The sequence below is a fragment of the Bombus impatiens genome, unplaced genomic scaffold (genome assembly GCF_000188095.3).
Source record: "Bombus impatiens unplaced genomic scaffold, BIMP_2.2 scf_1080, whole genome shotgun sequence".
In the NCBI taxonomy this organism is placed as follows: Eukaryota; Metazoa; Arthropoda; class Insecta; order Hymenoptera; family Apidae; genus Bombus; species Bombus impatiens.
The window spans coordinates 507,372-521,796 of NT_177499.1; the positions used below are offsets into that span (position 1 = coordinate 507,372).

At 38.8% G+C, this 14,425-nt stretch overlaps 1 protein-coding gene across 2 annotated transcripts in view; it reads right to left on the bottom strand.

Moving 5' to 3' along the window:
• Nucleotides 1-981: 981 nt before the first annotated feature.
• Nucleotides 982-14,425, bottom strand: part of LOC100748232 (G protein-coupled receptor kinase 1) — a 23,918-nt gene continuing 10,474 nt past the window's right edge. Inside the window, exons 2-15 of one of the 2 annotated variants that reach the window (XM_012391562.3) lie at nucleotides 12,912-12,988; nucleotides 7,968-8,041; nucleotides 7,764-7,865; nucleotides 4,969-5,043; nucleotides 4,452-4,513; nucleotides 4,327-4,378; nucleotides 4,017-4,208; nucleotides 3,132-3,439; nucleotides 2,875-3,049; nucleotides 2,365-2,742; nucleotides 2,217-2,271; nucleotides 1,990-2,138; nucleotides 1,328-1,420; nucleotides 1,052-1,210 (exon numbers count right to left, since the gene is read on the bottom strand). In XM_012391562.3, coding sequence (XP_012246985.1) covers nucleotides 1,052-1,210; nucleotides 1,328-1,420; nucleotides 1,990-2,138; nucleotides 2,217-2,271; nucleotides 2,365-2,742; nucleotides 2,875-3,049; nucleotides 3,132-3,439; nucleotides 4,017-4,208; nucleotides 4,327-4,378; nucleotides 4,452-4,513; nucleotides 4,969-5,043; nucleotides 7,764-7,865; nucleotides 7,968-8,041; nucleotides 12,912-12,988 — 1,951 coding nt within the window. Of the gene's footprint in view, nucleotides 1,211-1,327; nucleotides 1,421-1,989; nucleotides 2,139-2,216; nucleotides 2,272-2,364; nucleotides 2,743-2,874; nucleotides 3,050-3,131; nucleotides 3,440-4,016; nucleotides 4,209-4,326; nucleotides 4,379-4,451; nucleotides 4,514-4,968; nucleotides 5,044-7,763; nucleotides 7,866-7,967; nucleotides 8,042-12,911; nucleotides 12,989-14,425 lie in introns of those variants that run through there. The other variant, XM_033323631.1, reaches the window with a different exon arrangement.

Genomic DNA, 14,425 nt, shown 5'->3' on the forward strand with positions numbered 1-14,425 from the left:
GAAAGAAAGTCGAAGACGTTTCTTATTTCGTGTCGAGTTACTCGATCCACTTAAAACCTACTTACTTCCGTGCATTGGACATAGGGCTGAGAAGAATGAAAAAATATAGACGTGAAATCTGCGTTCGTCGCACAATTTTATTGCCGGAGCGAACTCGTCTTTATCCACTCGAGCGTACATGATTGATGTTTTCGTTTTATTTATTTATTTACTCTTTTTTTTTTTTTGTTCGTTATTACAGGTGTCCTCGATAGACTACCGACAATGTACACAAACTGTATCGAGTTCTTCCTCCGTTTGTCTCTTGTTTCCTTCAACGCAATAAATAAACGAATTCGCGCGCGTGCGTTACCGTTTACGTAACGACAATATAAAATCGTCCTGCATTAGTAAATAAATTAAGTAAACGAGCGGTATAGAAGTATAATCGGGATTCAGGGTGTATTTCGTATTTGATATAACAATAATACACTACCGGTTGCATTTTCGTGTTCTTTACGTGTACATGTGTACGTGTATGCGTGCATGTATGTCTCTCGTGTGGATTCTTTGCGTGAGCGCGCGCGCTCGCGTGGGTGTCGATGGGCATTGTTCAGTCGCTAGTTCCTATGCCACATTGCACATACAGCTAACGTACAAATATAACGACGCGACGATTCGTACGACACTACTTCCTATAGTCTCTATACAGCGCGACGCTACCCGCCGTTCAAGGGAAGTTTTTTCTTTGGGGCTGTTTCGAGTCTTAGAGATAGTACTGGTTTCGAGTTCCGGGTTCCGGGTTCCGAGTCCCGAGTTCCGGGTTCCGAGACCCGGGTTCCGGGTTCCGAGTCCCGGGTTCCGAGTCCCGGCTATCGGGTTCCGGTTTTCGGGTTCCGAGTTGTCGGCTACATTGGAAGAATCGCCTCCCAATTACCCGGTCGATTCACTCGTTGAACGTTCTTCTAGGTGTCTCGTCTCTCTGCGTTGATTATCGGTATAAAAAAAGTTGCTGCTGCTGGGGGGCAGTGGGACTGGAGTATGATGACGGCGTGTACGTTTTAGCAATGGGCTAGTTGCCGTTCGTCGAACGCTGCATTGCCGGAATCACCGCGTCTCGTTCAGTCCCGTAAATCTTACCAGCTTTCTTTGCCATGCTACCCAGCATCTCCATCGAGCATTTGTGCGCGGATCTCAGTGACAATGCCCATTCTTTCAAACTGATTTCATCCTGAAAATGAAATTTCTTAGTTACAGCGATACAACTATCGTTTTTATACATCGTCGGCTAATATAATGGTACTCTAGTAATAATCATTTTTTAGATACGCCATAAAAATATACTTACGGGATTCGTAAGTACTATTTTTGCGTCTCTCATACGGACGACGATACATTGTTCTCCTTTCACGTGCTGAAGATCCGCACTAACTTCCTCCACCTAACAGTTTATTCAAGATCGTATTAACAGATTGCAGCTTTTACAAATACTATCTAATAAAAAGAAAAAAGAAAAAAGAAGAAGTGGGATAGTTACTATTCTCAATTTTCTAAGATTTAAATCGTCGGTGATATCACACGACGATGATATGCCTGTTAGTGCACTACGCGAAAGTAAACGCTATATATAATGCACGTATATTTCAGATTTTATTAGCAAAATATTAGGACATTTAAAAGTCATAGGGATATTAATGAGTAAATTGCAAAAGTGTAGTTGAATAAAGAGAAGGATATTAGAGAGGATCGTAACAAGATTATATTTACATTTCAAATCCTTTTGCCTCTGACGAAAAAACTAACTTTCCGATACTACGGTATTTATATAAATAACGTTTTTAAAGGCTATATTTTCGAATCGTACGATAATTTCAGTTAACGAATCTAGTTTACGTGCAATCGTACTCCTAGCCTCGCCTCGCTTATTTCAATCTTATGTCACTCGTTTGATCACGAGATTTAATTAGCATGTTCATCAAGCATCGCTATTAAATTTATTCATCCGTTTACCTGATCAAGAAAAACCAGTTCAGGCTTCGTCGTCGACTCAGGGTACAATTCTAATCTATTAGGATAAAGTTTTGCATAACGTGTTTGCCACGCACTCGCGAAAGGGCCGCCTAATTTCTTAATATAACCATGTAAAATGCAATCAGATCCTGTAACAAATACCTTTCGATATGACGATTATCCTTATTTGAAAGATTATCGAACGAATAAACTACCGATGGTTGTACCTTTCTCATCCGTGTCGAACCGTTGCTTCTGCTTAGCTTTCTTCTTATTTTCCAACTACGAGAAACGAAAAGATGGTTTAGAAAAAGAAAGGCGAGGAGAAAAACTGAAGGATAAAAGGAAATTGCCGAACGAGCGAACGATTCGTACCTTGTCCGCTTCGTTATTGATTGTCTCGAATACAGTCTCGGCTACTTCAGCCTGCCATCTCTCTGAGATGGTTAGAGGGAAATTTTTGTACAGCTCTTGATCCGCGTCCGTAAGTTTGATACCCTTGGTGTCCTCCTCGTCAAAGGAGCCGATATCAAAGGCGTCTGCGGCGTTTACCTCGCCGCGCGGTGGTATAAGTGGCGGCGTGTATTTCTGGAGATAAACTTGTTGCCAATCGATACCACTGAAAAACGCGTGTTCTTTTAACTCGTCCGCACCTTCGCCAAGGCAGCCGAGTCTGTTATTTACGTCTCGTTGTAGCAGACCTTCCAGCAACGAGCGCAAATCTCGCGAGAACGTTTCCGGCAGCTCGACGTTCTAAAATAATTTTTATCAGTTCTTTAACCTTCTCGTTAGAATGACGGAATACGAACCGCGATGTAGCGATCAGAAATCGATCAGCGATCAAAGTATGGATAGTCAGGTAAACGTAGGACGAAAGTAACAAACCTTGGTTAGTGTCATTTGATCTATCTCGTGTTTGTCTTTCATTTTATGTTGCCTGAATGGACTGTGTCCCTTTAACAATTTATGCAACACACAGCCAAGCGAAAACCAATCGGCACTGGAATCGTAGGTTACCCCCTTCGAGAGGACTTCCGGCGCCATATATCCGTGTGTTCCTCTGCAAACGGAATATTTCTCATTATACGTGACGAGAATATTAGTCGTCTGAGATTGTAACGCAAATGTGCACAGTTACTTACACACTGGCGTGCGGTTTCTTTTTGGAAAAATCGCAAGCTAGCCCCAGATCCGATATTCTGACGTGACCGTGTTCGTCCAAGAGAATGTTCGCCGGCTTCAAGTCCCTGTAAACGATGTACCTACGATGCATGTGCTCTAATCCCAATATCACTTCCGCCGCGTAGAACTTCATCTCCCGTTCGTTAAACACCCCATGTTGGCTAAGGTGATAATGAAGATCGCCGCCGTTCATCAAATCCAGGATGAAACAGAGCTTGTCCGGCGTTTGGAAGGCGTATGTCATGCACACTATAAATGGACAATCCACCTGAAAAGTAATCGTTATCGTTTAGAGTATCTAGACTGTAGGCGAGTAATTCATTTTATACGTCGTTTTCAGAAACGATTTAAAGATTTATGGATAAAATATGAGATATTGCTTTCAACGATAATTGACGATTTTCTCTATCCGAGTGTTTCTTGCTTTTTCTTTTTTTTTTTCTTCTCTTTTTCGTCTTCTAAAAATTGCGCTTTTCTCTTTCGCGAATTATATTCATACTGTTCGTATGTAGCTGATTTGTTAAAGCGCATGGTTCGTTTGTATATTGTCTCTATGTATCATCGATTTAAGAAAAAAAAAGCGATAGAAGGAAAGTCTTTCAGTATCGATCTCTGAAATTAGAACTATCGTTAATTTTACGACTCGTTTCACGCCTATGACGGATGCGATAAACGACGAGAGTTTGACACCTCTAGTGTGCTCTTGCGAATCTCCATTACGTGTCCTTTTTAACACGCTGGATGATTAAGAATTTGACAAGATGGAGCCAAGGGTTACTATACTACATCCTACGGTTTACGGTCTACCATATTTTTAGGATATCACATCCTTGAGTAAAGCTTACTCCGGTACTGACTGCCGAAAGCATTATCCTTTCGTTGAGCGCTAAAGTTTCGCCTTGCTTCATTTTTATTCGCTTCTTGTCGAGGCACTTCATCGCGTACATTTTCCCTGTGTCCGCCTTCCGGCACCCGTAAACCTCCCCGAAACCGCCTCTTCCTATTATTCGATGCACACTGAAGTCGTTCATTGTTAACTGAAACGATAGTTTGTTCAACGGTATGAATATAAATTATCATTCTACGATTAACCGCTATTTATTGCAATTTTAATTCCGTTGTAATTACAGCACGATCACGAGCTTTCTCGCTTACCTGCATGTTCAGTTCTAGATTTTTCCACTGACAGAAACGAGTATACTTCTCGCTGAAAATACGAAACAGAACTTCTTAAAAATTTTCCAACGACTTGTTTCTCTTTTGCTAGCTGGCCGACATACCTCTCTAGAAACTGTTTGAACGGCTCTCCCCTTAAGTGATTAAAAATCTCTTCTATGTACGGCTGGAAGGATTCAATTTCTAATTTGAATAAGATTTCGATAATACACGTTCTTAAATGCGTTGGCGGCTCACACGCGAAATGTCCGTTTTTTTCGGTCAAAATAAACATGCTGTTGCCGCCTATCGTAAGAATAAGATTACTCCTCTCTTTTTATAAAGAGATACGCACAGTATCCCTGATGCTGTTAGCGAAAAATACGTTATGTGTGTGTAACATAAATAAACTAACATCTGTGTGAAATAATTACAGGAAAATCGAGTGGCAAACGTACTACCCCACTACACTAGTGTTCTAAGATTAATTCTATTTTTATTTAGTTATCGTTATCAAATCGTGCTGCATTGTTACACCATTGTATTGGTAGCGAATAATTATTTTCTCGTGAAATAGAAACCTCTAATTACAATCTCACATATTTACAATCGCAAGGCAATAAAACGTTAAAAGGGACCAACCTCGAATAAATTAACAGGAACCTCGTTTTTCATAAGGTATTTGTGAACGTGGGACACCGCTTCCGCGGAGTATTCCTGAAACCAAAATTACCGTACTATTAAAATGATAAACTGATTTTCTCTTTTATCTATAGTGCCCTTAAAAAGGATAGCCTGCTTACAGGCGAACTACTACGAACGTAGAAATATTTTTGTCGATTCTTTCGTAAGCGTTTTATTATATCGCGCCTTTGCTTTTACGTACACAAGGAGACTACTATCCATTTCATCGGGAATACTTCGTACAACGAAACAATATATACGAGTTTGAAGTAGAATTTTGCTTTCGTTTGATGCTAACAAGTAAAATTAAGAAAACGAAGCTACTTAAATCGATGTTTCTATGTCGGCAATAACAATTTTCCGCCGCATTAATTACTGACAGACGAGGGATTCTGAGAAGTCGGTATACGTACTAGACATACCACCTCGCATGCTATATTACAGCCTATGTATAGATATCAAACATCTTACACGACCAATTTGATAGTCATATATAGAGGAAATTCTTGGAAGTATGTCAATAACGATAACTTTTGTTCGCACGTATATTCGCAGGTTTTTCACGTAGTTTATTCATCGATACGTCGAATAATTTCCTTCGAATGTTCCAACTCGAAGACATTTCAAGATTTACATAGAAATTTTCATTCGTAAAATGCGATATCCTCTTACATAGACTTCTAATCGTTAGAATATGAAATTTAGTAAAATAAGTTATAACGCGTAGATTTTTACAAGATTTCTTCAAATCCGTCTATATACTTTCAAGACAGTACCACGATTTCCTTTACTTAATACGCAGCACGATGGTAAATTCTAAACGACGTTTCAAACATTGCGCGCTGAAACCTCTTCCATTCTATTAGTTGTTCTCATAGAAACATATCCGGTCATAACTTATAAGTTATAATTTATAAACGCGGATCGTATAACTAAAGTTTCTATAACGACACTACACTGATTCTTCCTAGTTGGCCTATCGCGCCTTATTAAAATGTGGACAATAGGAATGGAACTCGTATCTAAGCGGATTCAATCGGTGCGAATTCGGTTTCAATAAATGCAGTTGTATCGCGTATTTTATTCGTCCCAATGACACGTAACGATACTTCGGACGATGGAAAAACTAGCGTTTTGCATTTTACGTGATCGCTGCGCTTTTAACAACGAACGACTAAACGCTACGCTTGAAAATAACTGTGTAGAAGCGATCGAAGACGATTATTTCGTTCGCTTTAGCATGGACAGAAACTTGTGCCAGCGAAGAAGATTCCGTAACGTGTCGAAGGGGAAAATTGTGAGCACATAGCGATCAAAGTCGAGGCTAAAATTAGGGGCAAACTAACCGGGGGAAAAGTCGCGTGAAAAAGCCACGGAAATAGTTGCTCTTGCGAAGACATCGAGGGCCAGAGATTAGGAGCCCTCGTCCGCCGCGAAGAGACCTATTTCGGATACTTCCGGATTCAAACATTCATGCAGAGCCTGAAGAATCAGAGGAGCGGTTCAATCTTTTACGCGACTCTCTTTTTCATCGTTTAGAGAAAGCGATTTTCGGCCGCTTTCTCGCCAGTTCACGGATAAAAAGCCTATATTTCTCGTGTTTACCTTTCTCTTCTTTTTTTCTTTTTCAATCAACATCTCAAACGCACGCGTTCGAGGTAATCGCGGGCGTTTCAAGGAGATATACCGCTTAGGAAAGCGAAAGAAAATCGATCTTTAAGCTTGCGGATAAGTTAAGGAACGTTTAAGATCTTTAAATCGGCATTCAAAAGTACTTTGCAGAATTGCGAAAACAAACTGGATTACGTCGTTTGTCGATGTACCAAGACCGTATTTATGAGTTTTCTGGGTTACGTTTTTAAGAATCGAAGCGAACGCCGTCAAAGCAGTTCCTCTGGGAACCGATGCACCGGTGGAAACGTTTTCCCGACTCCTCCGAGCAACGCTGAAAATGTTCATTCACAGATGAAATCAATTTCAATATGAATACCTACGAACCCAAATCTTTTAATTTGCCCCATTTTTCTTTAAGCCTACACTCATAGCGTAATCTCCATAGACACAGAAGATGAAAACGAATAAATAGAAATAGAGAGAGAGAGAGATAGGCTCTAACGCAAATTGTAGCCTTATTCGAAGACTCGCGATTTCAATATACATCAACGTCTGTTCGATTTAAAAGTTTCGAGCTTTCAATCTTCGGATCTCGGGTGCTGGAACTTGCAGCTCGCCAACATAAAAGAATATAATCATCGGGATGGTGGATAAACGTGCAACGTGGTAAACTTTCGGACACAATAGCGAACACAATGGAGTCGGAGGAGGAAGCTTTTACAATATCGGCAAATTTTTTCGCCCGGCACTGTCCTTACGTCCTTGCGCGAGCAACGACAACTTTTATCAGGCAAAATGGAGACGATGTGTGGGACGAAATTGGAAAAGTTTGTCTAGATCTAGAGTCGAGACGATCGTACTTGCCAGATAAAAGAAATTAACAGATATACGACTGTGTAAATATGTGAAACCGTAGCAGCTAGGTGTGAATCTAATCTATTTTCAGGAAATTTCAAAGAAAGACCTATCCTCGTGGATCGGGGTTCGAACTGGAAATAAAATTATTCTCGGATATTAACGTACGATCTCGAGCAGGCTACAAGCGCGTTACGTTCGTGGACGATTTCGTTTACGCCGTTGCTATATCGTCACTCCTGGCTAACGTAAAAGCTACATTCGATGAACGAGATGTTACTCACATGGGAGTGTGCCAGCAGCTCCTTCATGATGAAATTATCGTAGATCTCTTTGGCAAGTATCCTCCTTTCTTCCGGGCATTCCAGCTTCTCGTACACCTTGATCTACAATGCATAAATGAGAAATTCCTTATGGAGTCGGAGATGACGATGCGTGCCACCACGCTACTGCAACTTAAATAGTTTTGTGTGCGAGCTAAAACGAACCTCTTCGTAAAAGCTAAGTTGCGGAATCGGCTCCTCCGCCACATTCTCGCAGTAGTCTTTGAATAAGAGGTAACCTGCAATCACAAGGTAACGGGGGAAAAAACAATGCATGCTTCGATCGATCGATTCTTCGCGTCTTTCCAAAAAATTCACTTTCCATCGGTCCAATTAATTTTACCTGTCGGCTGTATCTACGAAAGTACGTTTTACGTGTTAATACTCTTTACGTTCAAGCAAGATTTCTACGAAAGCGCGAACAACGAAGCGCGATTGAAAGATCGCAAAATAAAATTACCTATCAGGCAAATTAATTAGCAGTGATAATATCGACGATCGGTCGGCCGATTGATTTCTTAGCTTATCGAGCTGTACTACTCTTTGCCAAGTACGAAGCAGTTGTTCGAGGCGTCGAGTTCGATAAAAAGATTAATTTCATCAACGGTACAGCTCAGCGACAACGACCAAGCTAAACTAAGCTAGAACTAGGTGCAAAATACGTAATTTAAGTCAAATCTAAACTACCTTTAGCATCTACGTTTGTCAAGTATAATTATACGTCGGCCATATGTCAATTATAGTCAAGTATAAATAACGATTGGAAATTATTCGAAACGAACGGTCTCAGGGATCGATTGCGCGATAGAGCGGATTTCGTGTATACAGAGACTTGACGTTAAGCAACGGATGTATTTCGTTAAGGGCTCGAAACGGCATTGTCCTGAACGATGCTTAATCGGTATGTATGTAATCGTCGCCCTATTTTGGTATAATTCCCACAGAGATATTTAACATTAACGAACGAGAACACGAAAGTCACGTTATTTTCTCAGTCGCTCTCTTTCAATTTTATTCTATTCTCATTTACAGGCACTCGTTCTATAAACCGACAAGAAAGGATTCTGCAAATTCACGTTTCAATTTGTTCGATATACCGTGCACGTATTTATACGCAATGCTTTAGATTAGGTCATTCGGCAAGACTCTCAGCAAGATAAATAATATACTACACGTAATGCTTATACATAGGTTTAACTCAAACGTATTACGCAGCGTTTTATCGCTACTTGTTTATAATAGTGAAATTTTTACTACGATGTAGCTGTTCTCGAAAGTGATTCGACGAAGTTTTGTACACGTGCACGTCATCTTGGCATTTTTCAATGAAAGAATCGTATTTTTTAGAAACTCTATAAAAATTAAAAAAAAGCCAAAAAAGAAAAACAAAACAGAATATCCGATCGATAATTTAATGAATTTTTTCCCTCAGTCCCCGATTACATCATGCATCGATTTGGCATGTTGCGGTGAATGCAAAAGAAGCTACACGCTCTCTACTTCGCCTTAGCTGCTTTAACTAAAACGTATACATATACATATGTAAATAATTAATTGTTTTTTATTGGCGCATTATTAGCTTTTAAGGATAATCGTTTACATCACTTGGTAGACTTATGACATGCACTTAACTTTGTTTTATTTTTGATGCTGGAAAACACGTAGGGATTAGTTTTACGAATTAACCTACCACTTGTGTGATCGTTTGGGAATTATTTCACACACGTACACACACGCGCGCGCGCACACACGCACACACGCACTTCCTGTTGCGTGCATTGTGTACTTATCTGATTTTCTCGCGGCAAACACAGATTACGGAGAGAGATCATTATCGTTTGCAACATGTAAAAAGTACAGAATTTGTTTAAAAATAATTGGAAATTGGAATTACTTGTTAAAATTGTTGATTTTAGAAATCATTCGTCGGACAAAATTTTAATTGGCTCTCGGTAATCTATACGCGATCATTAACATTAAAACGGATACATAATCGTAAAGACAAAAATAATACTTTAATTAGTCGTGCCTGTAAAATTAGAGTGGTTACGTTAACGCACGTATAAACTATTCGCTTGTTATTCGGTTATTTGCTATCTGTTAGTTATCTAGCTATCTTGTTAGCGACTATATCCTTTAACATATTATTGACCAGCTACCTTACGTAGCGATAAAATAAAAACTAACGCTTTGAAGCACGCCATCGGCTAGTTCCACGTTCGAATAAAACAAATTGGATAAATTTCAATATCTTAATTGAGTCGGAACATGTAATACGAGTAATTTGAAACAGATTATATCCGACACAAGGAACAATATCACAATGTAACGACGATTTACGCAATTTCATATTTTAATAGTTGCCCAAATCGATCGACGAGAGCAAACACGAGTACAGTGGTGACTGGCCAATAAAGCGTTATTTTATTAATTCACCTCGTCGATATATTTCCTCGTAATATTTGAAATATCGATTTACCTCGTAGCGGTATGCCTAAAAATTTACATTTGAAAGACATCGATATCAGACACTATTCGCGTGAGAAACTTTGTTTTCTAATTAGGACAGAAAACTGTGAAGAGGTCTAACACAGTCGTCCACAGGCACTTTAAGAAGAAAAACAAAATGTAATTAAGAAGCAAGACGTCATTCGATCTACATATGTATGCAGTTCTTTTTTTCTTTTCGACGCTTTCGCGACTTCAACATGCATCCAACCTTTAAACGTAATACGTTTGGAACCTTGCAAACCTTCGTACGTGACACGAGTGAAGAAATTACATCGAACGGTTGTTTTTCATCGTTTTGGTATTAAGTAAAGTTAATTCGCGTAAAGAAGCAATTACGTATAAGCTGACAAAGTTCAAACTGTTTTATCCATCCACAGTTTTGATATTTCGTACAATTTAGCTAATAATCTTTGATATTCGTACGTAAAAAATGGGCTACTAAAACTAAATTTTCGGATCGAGACATTCTATATCTTTCTTATTAAGTAGCGCAACTTTATCATAAAAAATAATAACTTATCTTAGAAACTATTCCACTCTCAAAGTAGCATTTTCGTAGGCAAATCGACGATTGCTCCGAAGATTGCCAATTGCCAAAATGTGTCACTTTCGTGTGACAGGAATCCAACGATGCGTAGATACAAAATAAATAAAAGTGGCACGATGGTTCGACCAACGTGATCTTTGCGATCGTTTTAGCAAATTTTTTCATTAAAACTCGCTCGAGCAACCTTTTTATTTCGAATTAAACCGAAAGCTTAACCGTAGGCTTAACGAGATCCTTAACTTTGCTGACGCAAAAAACTATTTTTATTCGTGTGTATTTAACATTATAGGAAAAAGAAAAAGTGTAAATAGAAATACGTAGACGTTTTCTTAAAATATGTATATTGATACAAATTACATTTTTTTTTCTTTTATTAAATGTTATATTTAGGTGAATCTTATTTTAAACCACTGCCAGATCGATAACGTTGCAGCCTTTTGCAATGAAAATCGAAGCGTTTTAAATTGCAACGAAAGGAGGAATCCCGATAAAGACGCTAGACTCCACATTATACAAAACTACCGTTCCCTGATTTTGCCTCATTTACATGCAATGTATCGCTTCTGCTTTAGATGTCTTTTAAGAATTTCAACGAAGGATTATTTATTTAGTCGTTCACTTTGTAAATACGTATTTACGAGCTAACATATATACGTTTACATTCGCCGAATAATCCTTTCGTGTAATACTTTTTTTTTAATACGATTGTAGTTTAAATAACATGGGGAGGTTTAAAAAAATAAAGGTCTAAAAATTTTAATGGCTCGTAATAGTCATTAACGGACGAAGATGCTGCTTAATCAGTGACACAATGTAAAATCAGCTCCTTCCAACGATACGTTGTACGTTAAAAACGAACTATAATTTGCCAAGGAAGTGATTTTTCGAAAGCAACGGTTCTTGTAAAGTAAGAATTCTTATCGTCTCTACGTTTCAACGGAAACTTAATCGATAGCTCGATCACTGGAACTTACTATCTGAATAAATGGAAAGAAATACGTTTTGTCGGTCAATCAGCGTACAGTTCAATGAGCGTTGTAAAATTGATTTTCAATTCTCTTTGCGGGTTGACTATCGTTGCGAGGCTATAATTACGCGTTAAAAGCGGAGATATTTGCAGACCAACTATACTTAGAGGAACGAGAAATGATCTGTACGATGAAAAGAAAAAAAAAAAAAGAAGAAAAAACGAAAAATTCACCGCAAATATTGATTTTCCTCTCTTTTCCCGCCGTTTTGAACGCAAATCCAGTACTCGTCTCGTGTCGTCTCGTGTTGTAAATCGAATATTCCTATTCCTTCCACCGTGAAACCCCGCGTAACTGACATTCCGATCGCACGAACTGGCGATTAATTACGTACAACGTACTTGTATCGGAAAAATTTTATTAAACCGACGAGTGGTAATCTCGAAGCTGCTCTAAATTTTCCAAGGAAATTTCGTAGCGATTCAAACGGATTGTAACGAAAGACGCGTCGTTTGCATGCGGAACGTAAAAATTTGATGGGAAATTTAACGCTCCTAACCTACAGCTCGAACGACTTTTCCTTCTAAGCACGGCGTAGTTAAAGGTTTAATTAGGAGAGTCTGACTGCTCTCTTATCTCGTCGTCTTGTTCTTATATAATCAATGAATCCTTGTTAACTCTGGATCTGATAATTCCAACAAAGGTGCTTTGGTAAAGGAAAGAAACGAAAAGAAAAAAAAAAAAACGAAACGCGAGTCGACCTAGATTAAAGGATTTCGCAAAGTTTTTACTATCTATTCTGTCGTTAATTTGGATCTTCTGTACGAATACATTTTATTGTTTCTATCGGTAGTTACATGACATTCCATTAATTCCAAATACCATGACCGCTCTTGTGACTCGTTGGCTAGAGCCGTTTTGTTTCCTTTTCTTTCTCTCTTTTTCTTTTTCAATGGCTGCGTTAATACATTTTCTGCGTTAATTCGTCGACGATCGTTATTTCGACGTAAATTGACACTAAATGGAACCACACGATTACGTTAACACCACGATAACAACAAAGTATACTCGAAAGTTGCTCACCAAACATTTGATTGAATATCTTATCGAAGTTAACTTCCCTCTTCTTTTCCAGGTATTTGTGCATTACGCTTCTCACACTGCAACAGAAAAAAGTACGCGGTGTAACGATTAAATTCGGACAATTGTTATTTCTTAATTGTATATATTATAAATTAGACTAATTGTATAAATTATAAAGGAAGTATGTATACGGACGACGGTGAAATTCCCTTTGGTTAACATTTTTGATACGAAGTTATCTTGCGCTTATAACCACAGACCGCCTCTTATCCGGCTCCGTTTTAAGGTTGTCGATCGCTTAACGCGTTTCACTCTCTTTCTCGATAAAATCGTGTATTATTAAAACAAGATCGAAAAACGTGAATTGCCAGATATAAGAAATCGCAAACGGTCGAACAAAAGTTCGTTTCGTAACATCAGTCGTGTATTATGTAAAAGCTTTGTACAATTGCAACTGTAACGTATCTACGATTCAACGTAACACGCACGAATCGATGCAAGATTCGACTTCTCTTTCTATTTCTCGACCCTATTTCTCGATCGATCGATCGGTCTCTTTTCTTCTTTCCCCTCTCTTTCATTTCCAAAGATAAATGCTACTTTTTACCATACTAAATTTCTTTGCGACTTTAGCGTCAAGAGCGTGAAACTTCGTTATTAGCTTGTAACGGAACAAATGGGCATTTATTGGATATCTATAACGACTGGATACCATATATATCGTAGGTGTAATAGAGTTTCTCGTTCAGGCGTACTTAACATGTTTAGTCTACGTTTCTATTGGACTGAATGATCGATTACCACCGTGATGAAAGACGATACCTTTGCACTTTACCGAGTATGGATCGTTATTTGATAAAACCGTTTAATCATTACGATTGTTCGCTGTATCGATGTAACTTTCCCGATAAGCACTTGAAAGGGACAAGCGAGTATCTTGAAAAATATACGTTCCTTTCGATAAATCGACCGAGAAGACAAATTACAAAAGGAGAAAGAAATCTTAAAGGAATGGAAATTAATCGGATCGTTCCGACACTAATCGCCGTGAGCAGAAATCGTTTAGCTGTTCCACTGGTATATGTTCACGCGCGGCCAACAATCAAAACAATTCTCTCGGCTAGTCCAAACGTTGCCAAACGAAAACGAAAACCAGTATCGGTTCTACTCGCTGGAACCGCTTCTGACGTTCGCTAAATATTTAAATTTTCCCCTAAATAAGTGCGATTTCGTAAGCACGTGCCGACCCGAAGGTTCCGAATAAAAAAGAAACGCCATAAATTTAGATCGGGACTTGTAAATACTCTGAAACCTGCCGCTCTACTTCTCTGTAGCGATACTTGCCTCCATATTCTACGATTTAGTCTACCTTAATGCGCGAGCTGTATTCAGCCTGCTCGCCGAGTTTACGCCCAATAATTTTTCCAACTCTTCGTTCCCTGTAAAATATACAGGATTTAATCCTGCTGCATTTTTTTCCTTTTTCTTTCTTTTCTTCTTCTTTTTGTAGGGGG